The 22,232-nt window shown below is 48.6% G+C and overlaps 1 protein-coding gene across 1 annotated transcript; it reads right to left on the bottom strand.

The window, feature by feature from the left end:
- Positions 1 to 16,692: 16,692 nt before the first annotated feature.
- Positions 16,693 to 20,000, bottom strand: SUCNR1 (succinate receptor 1). Its single transcript, XM_068406904.1, has 2 exons — positions 19,936 to 20,000; positions 16,693 to 17,845 (listed from the first exon to the last, which is right to left on the bottom strand). The coding sequence occupies exons 1-2, from the start codon at positions 19,963 to 19,965 to the stop codon at positions 16,895 to 16,897; spliced, it is 981 nt and encodes a 326-aa protein (XP_068263005.1). The 5' UTR covers positions 19,966 to 20,000; the 3' UTR covers positions 16,693 to 16,894.
- Between the last annotated feature and the right edge of the window lie 2,232 nt (positions 20,001 to 22,232).

Below are 22,232 nucleotides of genomic sequence, written 5' to 3'. Positions count from 1 at the left end.
TTTCCTAAGGAACGTGGGTTTGTGACTGCCAGTGCTGACCTCTCGAAGGACGCACTTCTTTACAACAGAGTGATTAAAGCCTCGTTCACACGAGACAAATGCAGATGCCTCATATAGCAGAGCCATAGATCTTTTTAGGAATTAAAAAAGTTTCTCTCCATTTGCTAAAAGGAAGCACGTGCTGTCGCTTCCCAAAATGTTTTCTGGAGTGTTGCAGCCTCTCGGCAGCAGGTCCCAGTGATGCTATCCCTCTCCTCTCTCCAGGCAATCCTGCAGTGCGTACACCACCGTGGGTCTTTTCTGCAGATTTTCAGACCTAGGGCTTTATTTTTCTTTTTCATTTCTGCCTGTTATCACCCCAGTGCCTGGCAAATGCCCAGCATAACTCCTCTCCTTCCACGCTTTTCACCACCTCCCTGTTCTTTCAGAGCAACATCACATTCCTGCCCGCACCGCCTCAGCCAAATTAAATATTAACTCCTGGAAACGCTCCTCATGTCTCTCTCTCACTTATCTTCTGCACGAGGCCCCCCAGGCTCTGCAGGTAGCTGGTATGGTGGTGCCCGGGATGCCAATGGCACATCATGGCTTCTAACCTGCTGCTTGCCCCTGCAGCGCTCGTGCCAGGCTCCCCTCTTCCCAGGCCTGGCTGTGCCGGGGTTGTCAGAGCACATGGCATCTTGCTGCCCCGTCTGTCCCCATCGCTCCTCCCCTGCCCGACTCACGAGCTTGCATTAGATTTGTGGGATCCCCACCGAGCTGTGTCATCTGACAGCGTAATTATCTTGCCCTTCCACATCCTTAACGATATTAAAGGTGATTTGACTTAACCTCACCCCTTTGACACCACAGTGAAGAAATATTTATTACTGACCTCCTTTAATAGTCCTTCATCCTTCCTATGAATCCATGCAGAGCTGTCTCTTCAATCCCACTTTATGAGGCACATTATCAAATGGTCTGTCAGTCTACAAAGGTAATGTCACCAGAAACCCTCACTGGTTATGAGTTCCATCAAGAGGCTCGTTCTCTCTTGCTTCTCTTATTCCTTCCCTTACTTCAGTGGGGAGACTGGGACTGAATTCACTACAGAAGGAAGTTATTTTTCTCCTCCCAGGTACAACCCCCTGCAGTGAGGCTTCTGGAAGCCACCAAAACCACTGCTAATGTTTTCAAAAGCCACTAATCCTTAACAAATTGAGATACATGTCATCCAGCCAGAAGCTTCACATGGATTCTCCCTTGTGCCTCTTCAGTACTCGTAGCTTATTTTGGGAGGTGTTATGTGCGTGCTAGGCTCGTTTTCCGATTAAATACGAGAGTGAAGCAGAGGGTTATTAGTATGCTAAGTGTATAAGAGCTTTTCTTACTCTCCTAGTCCTGCACAGAGGTATTTATCCACACCTGGAAACATCAGCCCCGTGCAGGCAGTAGCTCACAGGGGTCTCCACGGCTGCAGCGTGTGGAGGAGCCATCAGGCCAGTCACAGCCTAGCCAAGCCGTGGGCACCCTGCTCTGATATTACCAGCCTCCTCCTCTGGAGCCATCTGGAGGCTCCAGATGTTATGAAACCACAGAGCAGACCCGAAAAGTAAATTAGATCAGCATAAATAACACACTTTTCAAACCGATATCAAATCCGTAACAGCCTTAAATGCTTACTGGAATTAGAAATACTTGGTATTAGAAGCTAACCAGAAGTAGAGGCAACTCTGATACCTTCATCTAAGAAAGAAATATCTTCAAAAAGACAGAAAACAACTAACTGCTGATTATTTTAAATATAGTTGTCCATTAATCTAACTCTTTACATTTTATGACCCTGTATTGTCAGACAAGACATAGATTCCCAAGCCTTAGTAAAAACAATGCTTCTGACGGCCCCTGAACAACTCTTGGATGTCTGATGAAAAAAGGAAAGAGCCCAGCAAATATCACAGGTATCTCTTTACTTACCCATGACCAGCTGCCATTTCTTTGCACCAAACTCATCCCTCCAGTGTTCTAAATTGGCCTTCACGGGCCAAATCCCAGCACTTTCTTTCCTATTTTAACTAAACACAAAGTATTAGACCTGTATGCTATTTCACAGCTGAAGGCCCACAGGATTTGCACAGGTGGCCTTTCACCTAACAGTAAAAACCTGATATTTTATCATGGAAACATTCCCTTCGACCCATACTGGGCACAGACACTTTTCTGCTCCCACCCCTCACCCCTGAGCTCTTTCACCTTTTTTTCCCCCCAGGAAAAATACTGTTTATACCAAAATATTATAAAAATGCAGCAGCTCCAACATCTTATTTGTCTGAAGTATTACACTTTAAATGACTCCGGCTTGTTTGTTTGAAATGAAGGAGACTGAATTAAGCAGAGACCCTGCAGGAATTCAAACCCTGAACATGAACCCTCCTGAAAGCCCACAGTGGACAATAATACAGAAATTCTGGGGGGAAAAAAATCATTTTGCCTGTCTCTTGCCCAGTTTGGGTTCACAGCCAGCAAACTGCTCTGTTGGAGAGCTCCAGCATCTGGGCATTTATCAAAGCATTGCCTTTGCCTCGCAGGAGGGTTTTACACATCTGCAATCCAAAGGAATCCCATCTCCAAAGTATTTTGTTACAAAACCGTCACGTTGCACAAGCGGAGGTACCCGGCAGCTCTCCCTTTACACAGAACACATCAATTTAGGAACGGGGATGTTTTTACAAGATCACAACAATCTAAAGGACAACTGTCATTTTTTTCCCCAACATTTGTCACAGCAGCATCAGCTGATTAACGTTAGCACTGGCCGATTTACCACTGGAACGCTGAGACCTGTTGATACTGCTGGCTCACTTTGGCTCTGAGTGGCAGAGTGGCTCCCAAATAACACGCAGCGTCACGTGGAGCCCCGCTGACCGTGCTCACACGGATGGAGGTCTGTGACAGGGAGCACGGCTCCCTCCTGCCAGCGAGGGGGGTTACGGTTACATTTCACAGTCAGGTTTCATGTGGTGTGAACACAGAGTTATTGCAGGTCAGCCTACACAGACGCTTAAATAATTACATATAACGAGCGTAGCAGACGTGACTTTCTCTGCCCCACAAATTTTTAGCCAAACAAGAAGACTGCTGGCTTTTCATTTTTCAGCAAGGGAGTTCAGAGCTCTGAGCCCCTTCAGCCCAGAGCCACGGCTGCCTTGCCAGGGCTGCAGCTCACGCGAGGGCTTTCAGCGGGACGGGATGTTGTAATTAATGTAATTAATTACTTTTCTATTATACCCTGACACATTTATCCTTTGTTTTGCTATTTAACATGTAACTCAAGTATTTCGTGTTTAATATTATTGAGCTATCACAGTTTAACTCCAGAATGTTTGTAACACGCTGCTGCTTGACTAACAGCCTTCAGCTGGCTGAAGGAAGGCCGTGGGTATGGATGAGGAGTAGGGGAATTACAGAAAGACACAAAAATAAATAAAAAGCGCACATCCAGACAGCAAGTCCATTAAAACAGACTTACAGGTTACCTGTTAAAGGCATAAAGCAGAAACCTCCTTTAAAATGAGAAATAAGATTTAAGTCCATCACAAGGAATCGAAGTCCGTCATGCTAAGAAATACTGTTTGATAAAATTATTATGTTCAATTATATCAGTACATTATACAACAGGTTGAATCATTGTCATGATGTGTGCAGCAGCTTTCATAAAAAGCTGATTTCGCTTTGATATAATTCAAAATAGGAATAAAGTAGCTAAGAGGAAGCATTTAAGTCTGTTTATTTTGATCTTTGTCTTGTGTAAAGCAATACTGAGTGTTAACAGAGCAGCCCGAAACCGTTTAAAGCAGCAGGCAGAGTTATTCTTTCTTCCTTGCACAGGCGGTAGGTCTTGGAAAGCTACACTTATAAATACAACAAAAGTCACACAAAACTCCTTGGAACCTCATATATTTTACAGTAAGCAGAGGAGCTGTTAATGAGAACAGGATAATTATAACTAAACATTAATTCCCCTCTATTTGTTTTGGGACCAAGGTCAGTTCTGATGTTATTTCTCCCCTTGCCAAGCTGTACCCAACACTATGCCCAAAGGTATTGCAGTCAGGAGAAAACAAAGGGTATGTTAACTTCGGGGGGGAGCTGGAAAATTCATTTCTGGCTTCTTGGAGGATGCCACTGAAATCACGCTAGGAAATAACAAACGTTTAAACAAAGGAAGGAGCATCTGCCCACCCAACTCCGGCTCCGTGCACGAGAGGAGGAGGGAAATGAAAGGTGCACAACTGGTCCTAGTCAAGGACGAGGACTGGGACAGGTATTTGGGGGGGTCACAATGCTCATCCTAAAACCCAAACAAAACCTCAATTCAAAGTGATTTTATGGAAATAGAGCCATCAAAAACATCTCACATCACTTCTCTCAGTGAAACACGGTGAGCAGCAAGAAGCACCATGGTGACAGTCCAACACCCAGCGCAGGATCTCCCATGGGGCACCCCTGTGAGCTCCTCACAGCCGTGCCCTTGTCACTCCAACACCACAGACTTGCACAGTGCTGGCCAGGGCTGCAGGTCCCCACCTCCTGTGGGGACAGGGCTCCTGGCAGCAGCGGGACAGAGTGTGCCTGTCCCCATGCCCAGCTTCTTGAGCGGGATTGGCAACAGACCGAGCGGTGTGCCGTCTTCACAGCCCACATGTCAAAGCAGGGTTTGGGATGAGATCTGCAGGCATGGGGCAGGTAAGATCTAATTAAATACTCTGTCACAGCAGACAACACTGGTTGAAAGAACCATATATCTGCTTTATGTGAGTTCACCCATAGAAGTCTTGGCTTGAGTACGCAGAACTTCAATTAAAAACCCAGAAAAGTGCCTGCCGTGCCCCAGCCCCGCGGATCAGGCACTGCCATGTGCTCGGGGCTGGGCAGGCAACTCCAGCTCCCACAGGATTTATTAATGACAGAGCAGGCGCTTGCCCAGGCAGCTGCCGAGAACAGGCATCGTCTGCTGCACAAACACCCCAGCACATCGCCTTCCCACGTGGCCTGAAGATCACGTTGCACAGGGATGATCACATTGAAACGGCCAACTTCAACACACGCAGGAAAGATGTCACTGCCACCATATTTTCTGTTTCAGTCCTTAAAAACTGCTGAATTGGGTTTCCCATCCGATTGGAGCAGCTCTCTGCCTTGCACTGCGATATTTTAAATGGGATAAATCTGCTGAACTCCCATGGGAAGAGACTTTCGTTGTCTTCCCATCCAGCCACGAGGGCTCAGCACGAGACAGGAGCGTGCCGGCACCCCGTCCCCGACCCGGTTCAGTTACTGGTGGGGTTCCCTGGTCCCCACGGGTCAGCAGTCCTGGCTGCACCTCGGGCTTCAAATGGGCCAGATTTTCTACTACGGAAGAACCCAGTGACCAACTCAGCTGCATTTATAGGAAAACTATAAATATAAGGGGGAAAAAAACCTTTATGGCATTCAAACTAAACGTGCTGTTAGTAATTTCATAATGACCTCCTTGAAAAGCACAAAAAATAATTAAAAGGAGATAAGAAAAAACAACCTGAAAACCAAATAGGCAAAGAAAGTAAGTTGCTCTCTCATATCAGGAAAAGGTTATTTCCCTGTGTCAGAACTATATACACAAACCTCAGATGAAACAGCATTGCTGAAAGTAGTCAATACCTCAGTTATTCCCTGCAAATATGCCAGTTTTGAAACGCACAACAGAAACCAGAATTGCTCCATGCACCACAAAGAAAAAAAAGACAGTATTATAAAGTATTTCCTCTTCACTGGAACATATATTATTAGATATAAAATTATGGTAATTGAATCTTATACATAAGCTTTTTAATTCAGGCCTTTGTAGAAACGTGCTACACAGGATGATGTTTGTTTTTCCTGGCTGCTACTCACCCTGGAGAAATCACCAGCCATTGTGCTCCTTCAGAAGGAGGATTTCCTCTAGTAAACCTGCCAGTGAAAAACAATCGGGCATCCTGATAGCTTTATTTGGTTAGAAGAATGGTAAACTCGTACAGGGCCACGAGCTGCTCGGCAGAAAGATGAGCCGTGAGCAGCCTGAGGTTCGTCGTTTAAATAACGTCAGTTTGGAGCTTTCCATGAGCTGCTCAGAGGAAATAAGACGCAGGGTTGGGTGGTTTGTTAGTTTAAAGGAAAAAAAGAGAAAGTCCAAGGGTTTTGAAGCTAGCTTGCAGCTACGTTACAGGGGTGGGAAAAGCACGTTGAGTGATTCCCAGGTTTGGAGCCCTCTGCCCTGTGAGCAGGGGCCGGGGTGCAGCACGGCGTGGGCATCTCCACAGGCATCCCCGCAGAGCCTGCAGCTCCTGCCTGGGCACTTGGGTTGAACCTGCTCTTCATGCTTTCATTTACACCAGATATTTCTGAGTATTTTTACTCTTAAATCAGCTCTATGGAATAATATTTTTGCACATTACCTCCCGTTTGCTACATCTGCAGAAATGTGTGTTATGAGGGCAGTAAGACCTTATAGAAGTTACTGATTAGAGTAAACGTCTGAAGTGTACATCAGGGACCTGCTGCTGGAGAAGCAGAAGGAAGGAATATACTATATCAAAGTACTCTTATTGCTGTTTTCATGCTAAATTTAATAGTGATATTCTTATTAAAGCAGTATTTTCCACTGCAAGACATACAGGGCATAATTCTGCACCAAAACATTCTAAACTTATCTAAAAAAACTTTAATATCTTCCTGACTCTTAGTGTGCAGACACACGCACCGCTGCTCCAGCCATCAGTGTTTTCCTTAGGCCTGTGCAGGTTTGCATAAACACATATATAATAAAGTGACTCTTTGTCATCTGCTCAGGTACGTACTGAGATATGCCGCAATGGGCAACAGCCAATGCTTTAAAATAAACTGGTGACATCACTAAAAAGAGAAGAAAGCTCAATAGCCAGAGATGTTCGTAATCAACGTCAGATGGTAAATCATGGAAGAGCCAATACATTAATACATCAATGTTTAATTTACTGATTTGGGCATTTATATTCCATTTTAAGCATTTGCAGCCAGAACACATTTCAGCTCAGTTTTACACCCAAGACTCACATCCTGTGCGCAAAACCCTTTTCTTCCACCAGGCACTATTTTGCCAAGCACTGCTCTAACAGAGGCAAAGGAAGGCATGACACCAAAATATCCTGAAAATATATCTATATATTAAAATTTTGTACTGTCAAATTCACGTTGTCATCCAACCCCTGAGCCCCAGCTCACGCTGCCCCAGAACTGGGGCCGCTCAGCTGCCTGGGCAAACACACAGCCAGGCAGAGGAGTGGGGTTAAATTCTCTATTACATTTATATCTTGGAAAGAATAAATGTCTAAAATCTTAGTTTAAGTTAAATACTGCATTAAAATGCTACATAAAGAAACAGCAGATTTCAGCATCTTATTCTGCACAAGGGAAAAAAGCCCCAACTGTTCAAGAAGTACTCGGCTTAAACATTCTTTTCTTCCTAAATTAAGAGTGGAGAAATCCACACTGAACAAAATTTACAATGTTAAGCCATCCTCCCCCCTATTATAAAGGGTTCTCATTTTCAAAGAAAAACTACCTGAGGTGCCCTTTCGACATAACTCCATATTGCATCTTTTACACCCCCAAAGCTGCACTGGCACAGCCACTCCAGCTGCTCTGTATCCCAGGAGAGGCCAAGTAATCAGCACATAATCGACCTCTCTGCTGAACCTCAGTAGCTTTTTATTGTCAATCCCCATAAATCTGGTTGCTCAGAATCACAGTCTCTTTTAGCTTCAGCTGTTTCAGTTCTCAGCACCACAAGTAGGCAGCATTAGTCGAGTTGGCAGATTAACAATTTAAGCATATCATTAGAGAACATCAGAGTGGTTTCTGTTCTGTTGATATGAAATAACAACATGGGAGATGAGCAAGATTTAGATTATCATGTCCCAGCCCTCCCACCTGTGCCACAGCGAGCGTCTTAGCAAGGACCCGTTCCCCTTCGCATTGCTGCACCAACACTGAATGTGTATTTCCATCACCAGATAAACCAAACTGGGTCACTATAACTCCTATTTCCAGCTGAGCGTTCACATCACCATCCAGCAACACCCAAAATACTCATGGGAGCTTTGTCTCGCTAGAAGATCACCTTTCCCAAGAAAGGCCACATTCAGCAGTAAAATTTCCTGCTGCAGTTTATAATGTAGTTAGAAAAAGACATTTGAGAACTGTTTTATCTCAGTCTTACCTTTCCAGATGGCTCCTCCTGCAGGCACCCCCTGCCCTCAGCAGCCCAGTGCTCTGGGTGCTCCCACCCAAAGCTCAGGAGCAGTGCCAGGTGGGGAGGTCCTCACACAAGCAGGCACCTACCACCATGGTTCTTATTTAATACCCCCCAGCTGCCCCGCCCTGCCTGACTGGGAGCCCATGGCTCCTGGGGCAGGTGGGCTCCATCCCCTCCTCAGGTTTGGTCGCTGCTGCCCACCCCACCCCAGCCCCTACCCTTCCTCACCTGGGCAGGCTGACGAGCAGCACCCATGGCACATGGGCTTTGGGTGCTTGGGGAGTGGGGCTGGGCCGGGCAGGGCCTCCATCCTTCCCACCAGAGAGAAGCAATCAAGCAGCGGCAGGTGGGACACGTTGCCTGCTCCTCATCAGCGCTCACCAAAACAAAGCAGGCCTCTAGGAAGGAAAAGCAATTCCTAAAACCAAGCCTTCCAGGAGCTGAGAGTGCAGAATTCATTTCACAAGTCAGCATGCAAGCTGCTGAATTGCTTTTATTTATCAAATGACTTAATTATTTCAGCTGGAAGGTTATTCATGAGACTTTCCATCCTGTGATTCTTGTGTGACTACGTCAGGAAGTGAAGTAAGAGGGCAAGAATGGACAAATGCATGAGTCAAACACAGCAGCTAAACGTTGGGCTTCGCTTATGTGGATCAGGATCAAAATAAGACATGGAAAGTAAAAAGAATTAAGATGAGTCTAACAGCCACCTTGCCCATGCCATCAGTCACCGGCAATGTCCTGTCCTCAGGGTGCTCATGCATTAGGTCAGACCCCTGCATCGCTGATCACTTGCTGTAAATCTGCTTTGAGCAACTATGTAAAAATGTGAGCATTTAAGCACGTGTTTTACTGCCCACTTCAGGTGCTGTCTGCAGGCCTTGGGGGTACTGTTGAGGTGACAACATTTAAACCAGCAAAGCAGTACCTTGGGCTGGCTTACATGCTCTAAAGGGTTAAGCTTAGATGAGATATGAGGAAGAAATTCTTTGCTGTGAGGGTGGGGAGACCCTGGCCCAGGTTGCCCAGAGAAGCTGTGGCTGCCCCCTCCCTGGCAGTGCTCAAGGCCAGGTTGGATGGGGCTGGGAGCAACCTGGTCTGGTGGAAGGTGTCCCTGCCCGTGGCAGGGGGTTGGGACTAGATGAGCTTTAAGGTCCCTTCAAAGCAAACCATTCTATGATTCTAAGCTCCTCCTGGGCTTCAGGAGGATTATTTAGCTGGAACATTTCTTAAAAAGTGGAAACCAAATTGAAACCAAGCAAAAGTCAACTGAATTAATGTCTCTATTACTATCAACATCAGTCGTTAAAAGGCTGAAGCTGTCCCAACGACAGTCAGGAACGCGCTGGCACGGCTCTTCACACAGAAGGATGCCAGCACACAGCAACGGGAGCGGGCAGCAGCAGCCTGGCCAGCCCATGGCATGGACACATCGCGGCCGGGCAGAGCTCACGTCGAGTGCCCAGGGCTTGCTCTAACTGCGCAGGCAGCCTCTGCGTGGCACGGCACTGCACCACTGCTGTGGGAGCCTGTGGGCAGCCTGGTCTTCTGGAAAGACATTCTTAGAAATAATTATTAAAATAATGCAGAGCAGAAGCTGCTGTGGCACAGGGCAGTGCTGGAGAGCTGGTGGGGCACAGAGCAGGGCTGGAGAGCTGGTGGGGGGCACAGAGCAGGGCTGGAGAGCTGGTGGGGGGCACAGAGCAGGGCTGGAGAGATGGTGGGGGGCACAGGGCAGGGCTGGAGAGCTGGTGGGGTCACAGGGCAGAGCTGGAGAGGTGGTGGGGAAAGGCGCGGGGCTCGTGTCCCCGGTGCGGCCGTGCCGGGGAGTGGCACCGCCTGGGCAGTGATGGGGCAATGGGCACAGAGGGAAATCCTGGAAATTCCCACTGAATGTAAGAAAAAACCTTCAAGGACATTTTACATATTCTGAGCTGCAGAGGAGCTGAGAGCTGCTTGGAATAAAAAAATATGCTCGTGCATTTTTGAGCCCGCTGCTCTGCCGGGCGGGCTGGGAGCCGAGCTGTGCTTTCCCCCAAAGGCGGGTCCTGCTCCGGCAGCTCCTTCCCCTGCACCCAGGCGTCTCCCGAAAATTCCTCTCCCTCTTCCAGACGGGCCCCTACGGGCAGGGATTCACGTAGCCCGGTGTGTTGGCTCCATGTGTGACCAGGCAGGCCGAGGCCGGGCTGGGAGCACAGCCCTGCCCGGGGCAGGGCCGCGGGGCCCAGCGCTGCGACGCAGCCCCTCGCCGTGCCCAGCACCGCTCGTCCCAAGGAACATTTATTTTTAGATCGCCTGCCGCCAGCGAGGCGTGCTTGGGCTGCTTTCGGGCTGACTCACAGCTGGTTCCTGCTCTTCTGCAGGCCGAGTGCTCTGTCCCCACCCAAAACGAGGGGAGACAAACCAAAATGAAACCAAAAAAACCTCCAGCTGGGCCCGAGCCGAAGCCCAGCGTGTGCGTGCCCAGCCTGGGTGAAATACAGCCCTCAGGACAGCCTGTGCTTCGGGGCTTTTTGTTTAAATTTGTCTGTGTGCGACTCAGTAGCAGGAGCATTAAGCAGAGAGCAGCATTCGTGCATCGCTTGAACAGGAGTTATTTATCCTCACATCACCTGGGCCATGCAAAGCAAAGCCCAAAGCCCACGAGGGTTTTTCTAGCCAGGTGCTACAGAATATTTGCTCATTTTTCGAGATAATTTCTGTAAGGAATCCTTTTTAATCACATTTGTGCTATTTTTAATTGCAAGCACCATAGGAAAATGTGTGACGATCAGAATTTTCACTAATTAGTTTGGGGAAATGGAAGTAGATGAGGATTTTAGAGACTGCCACTAAATCAAAGGCACAAGCCAGGATTATCTCAGAAGGTGAAAGGGACCAGAGCCCAACAGGTCTTAAAATCACCCGCGGTGCCTGGGTTCTGTCTAGGAGCTGCCAGGCTGAACAGAGTGGCTTTTATGAGAGAAGAAAAGGGCAGGGCTGCTGCAGCAGTTAGACATCGGAGCAGCCAGCTACCGGGAGCTGGGGATGAAAGCAGAGGAGCACGCTGCTGCTGTGCTATTCCCCTTTGGCTGGGCAACGCAGGGGCTGCAAATGTCGTGATTTCAAATTATCGAAAGGGTTACAGTTAATTTGTTGTGTTAATCAAAATGGCATAATCAGGATGAAACCAGACTCAGCAATAGGGTTAGTAAGAGATTATTAAGCTCCGTTTTTTCTCGTTGCCTTTAGGTCCCCAGGAGCTGCTGCAGTGCTGCTTCCAGCCACAGGAGAGCATGAAGAGCTCGGGGCTGGGGAGGGTTTGACGGGACCAAGCGTGAGCTGGGCACAGGCTGGTTCTGAGACCTGGCTCAGGTAAAAGCCAGGCGAGCTCTGAGCTTTGGTGCATGTGCAAAAGGCTTCTTACTGTGGCTTTACTTTATATCTGCAGTTCCATATGCCCATCGCCATCTCTGCCCCGCTCCTATGTTTGCTAATACTGGTGATGTGTACAGTATGAATGTCCTCTGCTAAATTTTCCTTCCAGAAGGAACTAGGCTGTACTGCTTCATATTTATAATTCATTGTCTTCTTCCATTCTTAACAGATTGGTTCTACAACTTAATTACATAAATAACATGTATTTTTATTTTGGCTATATATCTTCATACCTGTTTTATATCTAATTCTTCCCATAGAGTGAAATCAGACTTGCCATTCACAGTTACTGCAGATATACTGGTCTGGCCTCACAGCTCTCTGCTTGCAGCAGGAGCCTGGATTAGCTGATCTCCTGCAATCCCTTCTACCCTGAGTTATCCTATGATCCTATGATATTATGTATTTTTATATTATTAAATAGAAAATATTTCCTCATATTAAATAAGGGCTGATCTTAGACTAAATGGTCAATAAAACCCAAGTTCCTGCCTCTTAGGTGGCCTGTGAGTCCAGCCGCTGGAGTACAGCATCTGCAGTGAAGACATTTCGTGTTCTATTTAATAATTTGATAATAAAACAGTTGATAGAACATATTGGAGTTTCATTAAGTAGTGCTGGGCTCTCAGATGCACGGGCACTAGTTTCTAACTTTGCATCTTTTTTATGCTGGATCTATAGTATATGCTAACAGAAAGAGCGTATATTTAGAGATGATGATGATGATGATGACTTGCTGGGTACCAAGCCGACGGGGAATAGCCGGGTGGGTACACGCGACACCCATGTGTACACAGGGAGGTATCCTTAGTGACTCAGTGCACTTAATAAGGAGCAGATGACCCTGCTCACCTCAATGGGCACAGCAAAACAAATAATTGAACATACTAATCCATAACAACTGTCACTACACATTGTTTATGAAGAAAAATCAGCTCCCGGCCATCGATCGCCCGGACACGGGATGCCACGTGCTCTAGACACGTCTCTGTTGGGGAGAAGGTGGTGGCGTCTGGTGTGCCCGTGGCTCCAGCCCTGTCAGGGGGCTCGGACTGGCCTCACCCCAGCCTGGGCAGGAGAGCGGAGCCAGACCCTGCCAGGACCATGGCAGTGACGCCTGGATGCTGTTGGGCAGCGGTGCCTCCTCTTCCAGCAGAGCCAGCCTCGAGGAGAACATCTTCACCCAGACCTTCCACGCGCCAAAGCAACCTGAGCTTCTGCATTCTGATGGGAAAACCCAGACTGTGCTTTGATAACGCTGTGACAGGACCATGTTCTCATGTCTTGGCCACAGTGGCTGTGAGACATGTTGGCCTCGGAGCACCCCGTGCCTGTGCCAACCCCGGAGCAACCCATGCCAACCTCGGAGCACCCCGTGCCAACCCCGGAGCACCCCGTGCCCACCCCAGGCAGGATGAGCTGGGGCGAGCATCAGGTGGGGTCAGCTGTGCCCCCCACAAAGAGCCTTGCCATCCTGCACGCTCTCCGAAGGGGCAGAGGGGTGTTTTCTAACACCATCAGAAGTAGGCTGTGGCTTACTGTTTAAGACTCCCACAGGCCTAATTAAATAGAGACTTTCAAATTACCGCTGCGATGCTCCCAGGGAAGCTGCCTGGCTTCGGCTGCCCTCCTGCACACCCGGCTCTGGGGGAGGCTGGGCTGGCAGCACGGCGTGAGCCGAGGATTGCACAAGCTGTTTGCTGGAAAGCACCTCGCAGGCAGAGGTTTATTTCTCTTTGGCCTTGTGACATCAAAAGGTGAAGAAAGTGTTTCCATACCCCGTGAGGCTAATGGTAATCACCAGGAGAGAAACGCCGCTACCGAGAAGGAAGGGCACATGGCAAACTGCCCCCACGGGCATTGCACCTTGCCAGGGAGCCCCCCTTGTAAGCCCAGGAACGCTGCCTGGATTGCAAATTGAACCGAGTGTGGTATTCTGGGATTAACAATATCCACCACTTTACTCCACTGATCTCATGAGTAACTCGGCCAGGTGAGCAGGGGACCCAGTGGTGGAGGAGCCACATTGTGGGGCGATAGGCATCGTGTCGGCTGCGAGGTTCCTGTGTGAGACACACATAAGAAATCAGGCTAAACAGCAAGAGGGGTTGTGCTGAAAATGCAAAAATCCTCCTTTCACTTTCTCTCTCAAGCCCAGGACGATGGGAGCAGTGAAAGCAGATACAGGTGTAGGAGCTGACAACCACAAAGCTCTGATGCGGGAAAAGAATTACACACAAACAGCACGTCCAGGCAGAGCATACGTGGCCTTTCCACTTCTGCTACAGGGTTGTGTACATATGGAAAAACCCAAACCCACCAGCTCCTCTGTGCTCCACATCAGCCCATTCACAAGAAAAAGAAGCCACTGAGCTAAGACAGGGAAGTGCCCAAGAGCTGCAGCTTTAGAAATAAACATTTCTTTGAAGAGTCCTGTTCTGTCCACTGCAGAAGGCAAAGGTGGGTCTCCTAAAGGCGTTTCAGCTTAATATTTATTGCTGTGTGATGCTTTCCCTGGAGGAAAAATCCTCTTTAATGTGTTGGACTCCAGCTTTAAAAAGGGAATATTCGACTTGCTTTTGGAAATCCTGCCCTTAGCATCATTTGAACACACGCAATGTCACAGCCAGCTGCATTATTGCCTCTTGGTGCTACATACAAAACCAGGAGGTGTTTACAATGGGAACTCAAGTGCAGCCTTATCTGCCCCAGGCCGTGCTGCCGTAACACACATGATGAATCTTTTTTCCACCACCGACAGAGTGATTTAGCGATTTATGTGTAAAGATTTGTTACAAAGCAAACAGAGGGAAGAAAACAAGGATTTATGCACATTTCTCTCCAGTCAAAACTTTGGCTGGCCCTCCCCACACCCCTGTCCTCAGCAGCCAGTGCAGCCTGGCTGCTGTTTCCAGCTGTGCTGTTCCAGCTGTGCTGTTCCAGTGTGGGAACCGCTGCCCAGCTGAGCCTGAGAGTGACAGTGTTAGCCAGCAGCATGGCTGGGGGGGATGGGACCAACCCCCTGACTCCGTTCAGCCTGCACCCAGGGCTAAACACTAACCAGCTGTTCTATCACCCAATGCCCCCTCCCCAGCTGAGAAAGGGAATGGGGAAAAGGAAGGAGACTTGTGGGTTGAAATTTAAACATATTTAATAAAATAAGAAAACCAATATCAAAACTAATACAAAAGACACAAAATCATACTTAGCTTTTGGAGTGGTGGCGAGTCCCTCCAGGGATAGTAACTGTCAAGAGGAGAGCAGAGCCAAGAGCCCCCATCCCCAGCAGCTTCCCCATTTATAGTGCCCCTGAGGTCAATGTCTCAGCACACACCTGGGCCAGCCTGGGGCAGCTGCCCTGGGTTTAACTGCTCATGGCCTCGATCACCAGCCACAGCTGGGCACACACTGAAACAGCGTGGGACAGAAAAGGGAGTCTATAAATTTTACCCCCACACAACCAGGACACCCTCCCATGTCAGACTTCTCCGGGGAGCAGTGCTGGAAACACTCGTGTGATGTGACAGCAAAATACTCCCCACAGCATCCCCAGGGTCAGCACCCCGAGCTCAGGGGGATCTCATGGGTGCCCCGAGGGTGCCTGGGTGTAGCACCCAGCACATGTCATGGCCACGGTATCTGCGGGGGATGCTGACAGAGGGAAGCAGCTACTTTATCCCTCAAATTGAGCCAAACGAATACTTTTGCTCACAGACTTTTAGGGTCTTACCGTTCACAGGAAAAAAGCAGCTGTGGTGGCTTCAGGGACATTAAAGAGAACAGCATATAAAACAGAACAACACAAAGGAGGCTTTTATTTTTTGTTTGAACAGGATGCCCGGTTTATTGTCGGGCAGGTCGGTACCAAGGGAACAGTGAAGCGCGTTGCAGCTGAACAGCACATCAGAAAGCAGCACCAAAGCTGTCCCCAATGTCCTCTCTCCATGCCCCGGCGAGCAGCGAGCCCGTGGGGAGCACTCACCTTGTGCTTGGCTGGGGGCTGCTCCATCGCCTGCGGGCAGGCAGGCAGAGGAGGGGGCTGCCCACACCCTGCCCACACCACTGCCCACCCTCTGTCTGGCCAGCCCCAGAGCTCTCTGCCCAGGCTCGTACAAGCTTATTACTTCGATCTCTTCACCCTTCGCATTTGAAGTCAGGTCAGTCAACGGAGAGTAAGTTCTGCTGCGGCAACAATTCTGCAGGGACGCTGGGCAGAGAACTGGCTCCTCGTTAGCTCCTGCTTCATTATCGGAACTGTTAATGAAGTTCGAACGCCAGGTCCCAATTCTGCTCCAAGCTATTATTCTGCTCGCACTTATAGATCATTACAGTAAAGTTAAGTGAATCTATGCTTTGAAAAGTGACTGCAAAATAGCCAGCGTGAGCTCGCATGGCTGTCCCAGCGAGGTACAAAGGCAAAGCTCAGTTAAGAATGAAAATGACAGATTTTCTTAATTTTACTTCTGCGAGCTGAATCCACCTTTACTATCAAAGAGTGACAGAACCTGCCTGCACACACGCACATCTCTGCTGTCTCAGCCCTTCCATGACCCACAGCCCCTGTTCCAGCTTCCTGCACTCCTCGCACCCGTTGCAAAGAGGAACAGGAACCTGCCCCCCGCCTCCCCCTGCAGTGCTGACACAGCCTTCCTCCCCGCTGCCCGCACACCCTCCTCCTCTGCCACAGCCCAGATGCCACCCTCGAATCAGCTGGAAAGGGAAATTGTCCCCGTTTTTTTTTATTCTGAGACACAGAGTTTGCAGACACTTGTATGAAGAGACTCAACTTTGATCCCCAAGCTGTGCTGACCATGGGAATTAGTGCCTCTGGCACATTTCATCCAAGCTGAGGTCCAGCCCAGCATCAAGGTCTGGCTCACGCAGAAGCTGCCTGAGAGCAGCGTGTTTTCCCTCTAAGAACTAATTTCCAGCATTAACAGGCCGTAGCGTGTCCTGCTGTGAGGGCACGGCTTCCTGCTGCGCTGCTGGGAGAGAGCATCGCTGCGGGGCCGTGGGGTCAGAGCAAAGGAGGTCTGCTGGACAATAAGGTAACAAGGGCGTTTAGAGGAACACAATCAGCTCACACATATTCTACAGCATAAATTATCTAAAAAAACATGGCACTGTACATCAGAGGATGCTCTCCCTAAGGGAGTTTCCTCCCCCCGTCTCCTTATTCACTCATTTGCCAGCGGTTGTCACCCTGCTCAAGAGCTGCCTTACTTTCGCCATCAGCATCTCTCTGAAGTGGTCACCCATTAAGAAATAAAAAACAGGATTAATGGCACTATTCAAAAAGGCGATGGGTCTCGTGACGATGTAGATGGTGTTGATGACGCCCTGCGTGCACACGGATACGTTCAAGGCCGGGATTCGGGAAGCGAGGCGGACGTTGCGCATGATGTGGTAGGGAGTAAAGAGCAAGGAGAAGATAACCACCGTGAGGACGACCAAAGTAAGGGGTTTTTCAAGTGTCAGGAGGGAGCTGAGTTGCTCGCTCCTGTTTTTAAGGAAAAGAACCATCTTCACATAGAAGCAGCACATGATCACGAGAGGGATAAGGAACCCAAAGATGGTCAGAAACATGCTATAGATGAGGTTTTTTGTGGGGTCTCCAGAGCTTGCGTAATCAAGACACCTGTAATTGTTGGCAGGCGTTACGGGCTCCAGGAACAACATCAACGGCAGCAGCTCCAGTATAACCCCGATCCAGATGGCAACGGACACGATAAGGGCCGTTCTCCTCTTCTGCAGACAGTGTTCTCTGAAAGGGTATTTTATGAGCATGTATCGGTCAATACTGATGACGGTGAGGAAAAGGATGCTGCTGTACAGGTTTGCGTGCAACAGGAATCTGTTGCTGTGGCACAAGATGCTCTCCTTTGCCCACTGATCTCTGGAGTAGCTGTTCACAAGTATTGGAAGAGTACACAGAAATAATAAATCTGATAATGATAAGTTGAACAGGTAGATGTTGCCGCTTTTCCAGTTTTTCAGGCAGAAAATATAGCCGAACACAACAATGGTGTTTCCAATGAAGCCTAAAATGAACTCAAGGCTGTACATGGTGGAAAGATAATACTTCTCCAGGACTCTGTTCATCAGCAAACAGTCACCTGTCTCGTTCACAGCCTGGAAAGTCAAAAGGAAAAAAAAAAAAACACACCACATCAAAATTAATAAAAGACCATTGCATGGCTATTTTTATATTGTTGGTGTAGTAGTTGAATATAGTATGTTTCCTTACAGCTTATATGGTGAGTAGAGCCTTGAACTCAAAGAATATCCCTTATGCACACAGGATTTCTGCTTTCAGCTGTTGACCAGAGTTACTGAGCAAGGTGAAAACTTGTGTGAGGAAAAACCTGTGTGAGGAGTCTGAAGTGAGAGCATCGCCCGAAGGCATCTGCTGCCTGGCCAAGCCCACGGCACTGCTGGAGGCTGGCAAAGTGAAACTCGCCTGTCAGCGCTTTGTCACAGCCCTTGCTGGAAGTCATCTGTCTCCCTGTGACCCAAGCCCTGTCCCATGTCTCCTCACTCATCGCCGAAGCAGAAGTCCGCTGTCAAGGCTGATAAAGGATGAGCTCATTAGCAGCAACACGGCCACGCTCTGACAGCATTACTCGGAATTCACTACGAAGTCAGGAGGAAATGTGTTTATTAAGTTAATTGCACCATTCATGATGCACCTCAGCACCAGAACCGCACGGAGAGCGCTGGGAGGGTGACATGTCCTGTGCACCGCGGCAGGCGTGCCGGGGGCTCGCGGCTGTTCCCCAGACAAGGGCATTCCTGCTCTGGGGGTTTTACAAATCTGTGTTCTACAAAAAGCCCCTTCAAGAAAGGAAGGTTCAGTTACAACTGAGTCCTTGTTGTTATGAAAGGGACTGTAGTCAAGGGGACAGCACAGTCCAGTGCAGGATAAAACGCCTTTGAAGCCAAATTCACACACTTTAAGTCACTTTTCTTATTAACTTCCTATGAAGTGAGAGCACCGTGTAGCACCATCAGCGTTCTTTAAGGAGCAAAGCTTTCTAGGATGCCGCACCGAGCGTGCGTTTGCCCGAGGACAAATTTTGATTTCTTTCTAAAGGGTGGTTAAAAAAACACTTTCATGCTACAGAGGAAGAGCTAGAGCAGGATCCCGAGCGCTCGCTTCTCTCCCTCCTCAGGCAGAGACACCCGCACCCACCTGCAGGGGAGCTGCGAGGTAAAGCAAGCGTTTAGCGAGAGCCCTTCGTTAAGATATTAGCAAAACAACTAGAAAGCAAGGGAAAACAAATGTTAGAAAAATGGGCTATAGATTAAAGCTGAAATCAAGCTCTGTCTAAGCTCTAAAAGCAGCAATGTGACTGCCACAAAATCTGCCAAAGACAGTCACCACAAATCGTGTCGTCCTCGTATTGTTCTGGTGTCTAGAATTTGTTAACAGGTCTCTGCTCTCAAAGCACTGGGTTTTCATAGAATCAGAGAACCACAGACTGGTTTGGGTTGAAGGGACCTTAAAGCCCATCCAGTCCCAACCCCCTGCCACGGGCAGGGACACCTTCCACCAGACCAGGTTGCTCCCAGCCCCATCCAACCTGGCCTTGAGCACTGCCAGGGAGGGGGCAGCCACAGCTTCTCTGGGCAACCTGGGCCAGGGTCTCACCACCCTCACAGCAAAGAATTTCTTCTTAATATCTCATCTCAACCTCCCCTCTTTCAGCTTAAAACCATCCCCCCCCTTGTCCTGTCACTCCACGCCGTTGTAAAAAGCCCCTCTCCCACTTTCCTTTTCCCATTTTATTTTAAAGGTAGATCATGAGGCAGAATAAAGTGTAGCATATACAAAACATCATAAATTTCCACCCAGCAGATATCTACACTTACACCGTGTACCGCAGGGAACACATTCTATAGCCACGAACGCTCGCTCTGGTCAGAACAGCCTCACGTGCAGCATCCAGCCTAACCCTGGCTGCGCAGGCTCCCAAGGAGAAACTCAAAACTTTAGTGAGGTTTTAATTCTAGAAAACACTGCGCTAACATTAGCACTTCAAATACAAATAATAATTAAAACGTTAGTGTACTGACAGACGCAATGATTTAGGTAGTCGTTAGAAAAAGACTGATTAATCAGTTTTAAAGTCAGGGTAAGACAATGAAAGGGCTCACTCAGAAAAGGTCTCGCTGGAGGAGCAGCAGAGTGTCCCCGAGCAGCGGGCACAAGGACCCCTTACCGTGCCCAGGGCTGGGTGCTGCCCCTCCATCGCCGCTGCCGGAGCTGCCTGGGCGAGCGCTGGATCCCCGGAGCGCGGCATCGCCGTTACACCCCGTTTGCAGATGGGTCAATCATTAATGAGTCAAGGCAAAGGAGCGATCTGTTTGGCTGAGCGGGAGCGGGGGCAGTTTTTGTGGGAGGAAGGTACTGCAAAATGTGTGTCGAGGCAGAGGGGGAGCCAAGAGACACTTCCCCTTCGCAGGGACCCGTTCGGAAAGCAGCCGGGCAAAGCCTGGTGCCTGTGTCCTGGTTGCACCCAGTCTCCAACCACACACCAGTCTGTCCTGTTACGCTGAGATCAACGCAACAGATGCAGCAGCTCGGTGACATTCTACGTTTAGCAAACCAATTAAAACAACATATTTTAATTATATTAAAGCAGGGCACTACAGAAGAGTACTTAGTTTTCGTGTAGTAACACCTTTTAACAACACTTCAGAGCTTGCTGGTTTATTCATCATCGCTATGTAACATTATGATGTTTTTAACTTATGGAATAAATGCTGCTAATGCAAAATGACTGCTCCGCTGCGACTGATGCACCTGGACCAGTTTGTATCAGCACAAAAATTGTTTCTTGGTTTCAAATGATATTGTGGCATTTTTACGGTCTTGATGATATTTTTGCCTGTGGACCACTGTCTTCTGCTCTTCAGAAGCCACAGAGCCCTCCATAAAAGATCAGGTCTCCGTTTCTCGAGGCAGGGCACAGCCAGCCTGGGTGCCCTGGCTGAAAGTGCCGGCCATTGCACTATGAAGCGAGGGTGCTGTGGTTTTCTTGCGTAAAAACGAGCAGGAGAGAGATTTCAGCTGTGTTTGGGGCTGCAGGAGACTGGGTGGCTGTGCAGCTGACATGTGGGATGCTCCCCATTGGATGTTCCCACTGCAACCGGGCAGGTTTGGATCCAGATTTCACAGTCATGGGGCCTATTTGCAGGAAAAATAAAATACTGGCAGTTGGGGGGCTTATTGGTCGCCCTTTTATTTAACAAGCCCAAACCCTTTGCTCACCCCTCAGCAGCAGCTGGCTCAGAATCGCTGGCAGCACCAAAGCTGCTGCGCTGAGCAGATGGCTTTGCATTTGCTGGACAGCATCTCAGAGCAAAGCTTGGAGGTTGTCTGCAACCAACAGCCACCACAGGGCTAACTACCATCGCTTTGCAAAGAGACTTCCTTCCTTTTTAGAAAGAAATACGCAGAACTGAGAAGATAAGGCTCCCTCCTTTTCTCCTGCCCTGTACCCAACAGGTCGGGCTGCCGCCTCGGCCGAAGCATCGCTGGGGATGCACAGGGGAAGAAGGTTATGGCAGATGAAGTGCTGTGAAACAATTTAATGCGTGTGTGCAGAAAGCTCACAGCAAATGAGTTACTCAGATGAGACTCCCTTGAATGGCCAAGTAAAGCATTATAGAAGGTAAGACATTACATTAACCCATCATTTTAGAGCACTGCTTTATATCCATAACAATTTGTAAGGAAAACTAATAAATCAACTGATCTTAAATCTCCACATCTTTCATACAGCTGTATTACAAACCAGGGATTATTTCACGCCGTACTGGGAAACCATAATCCCCACGGAGTGCTTTTCTCTCCGAATACTCTGCATCCATCATACCTGGGTGAGATTACTCTCCAAATGCCTACCCCTCCTTGATGGAGCATCTATTTAGAAACTGATCCAAAAGCAACTGATGGTCTTTTCCTACGTACCAGGCTTCAGGTGAGCACAACCACAGATGTCCCTGTCCCATTTGCTGCTGCAGGCTGGGATATATTCTTATTCTGTCGAAAACAACAACTGCGTGCAAGCAACCCAACAACGCATCCCATAAAACCAGTGTCTACAGTGCAAATAGTGTCGCATGGCCAAATACCAGGGTGCACTTAGGTCTTTTTCTGAGCACCCAAAGAGACCTGTGTTTGCCTGATAAGGTAATGAGGAAACTTTAATTACACAACATTGACACACCGCACAAACCTCTAAACACTCGGGCAGCTGGTACGTTTTTTCCACTCTTCCCCTGAAAGGCAGAGGGATTTATTTTTCAAAACAAATTGTGCTTGTGGAAGATGTCGTTCTGCCCACAGCAGCTCACGGGCTCGCCCTGGGAACCCCACAGCCCTCCAGACCTGCTGCCTGCACCTTCTGCCACCAAGGGGTGCGATGGGGCTGCACGGTTTGCTGATCCTGGGTACGCATCCAGAGGGACTGGGCAATTCATTCCATACCTGGGATCCCTCGTTCCTGCAGCA

Source organism: Nyctibius grandis, chromosome 8 (genome assembly GCF_013368605.1).
Source record: "Nyctibius grandis isolate bNycGra1 chromosome 8, bNycGra1.pri, whole genome shotgun sequence".
Lineage (NCBI taxonomy): Eukaryota > Metazoa > Chordata > Aves > Nyctibiiformes > Nyctibiidae > Nyctibius > Nyctibius grandis.
This window is presented reverse-complemented; position numbering and strand designations above follow the sequence as displayed.

What these genes read in the sequence shown, in the direction of transcription:
- SUCNR1 (XM_068406904.1), bottom strand. Translation starts at nt 19,965, where the DNA reads ATGGAGGGGCAGCACCCAGCCCTGGGCACG. An exon ending in AGCACCCAGCCCTGGGCACG is followed by an intron (nt 17,846 to 19,935) that starts GTAAGGGGTCCT and finishes TTGACTTTCCAG; the next exon opens with GCTGTGAACGAGACAGGTGA.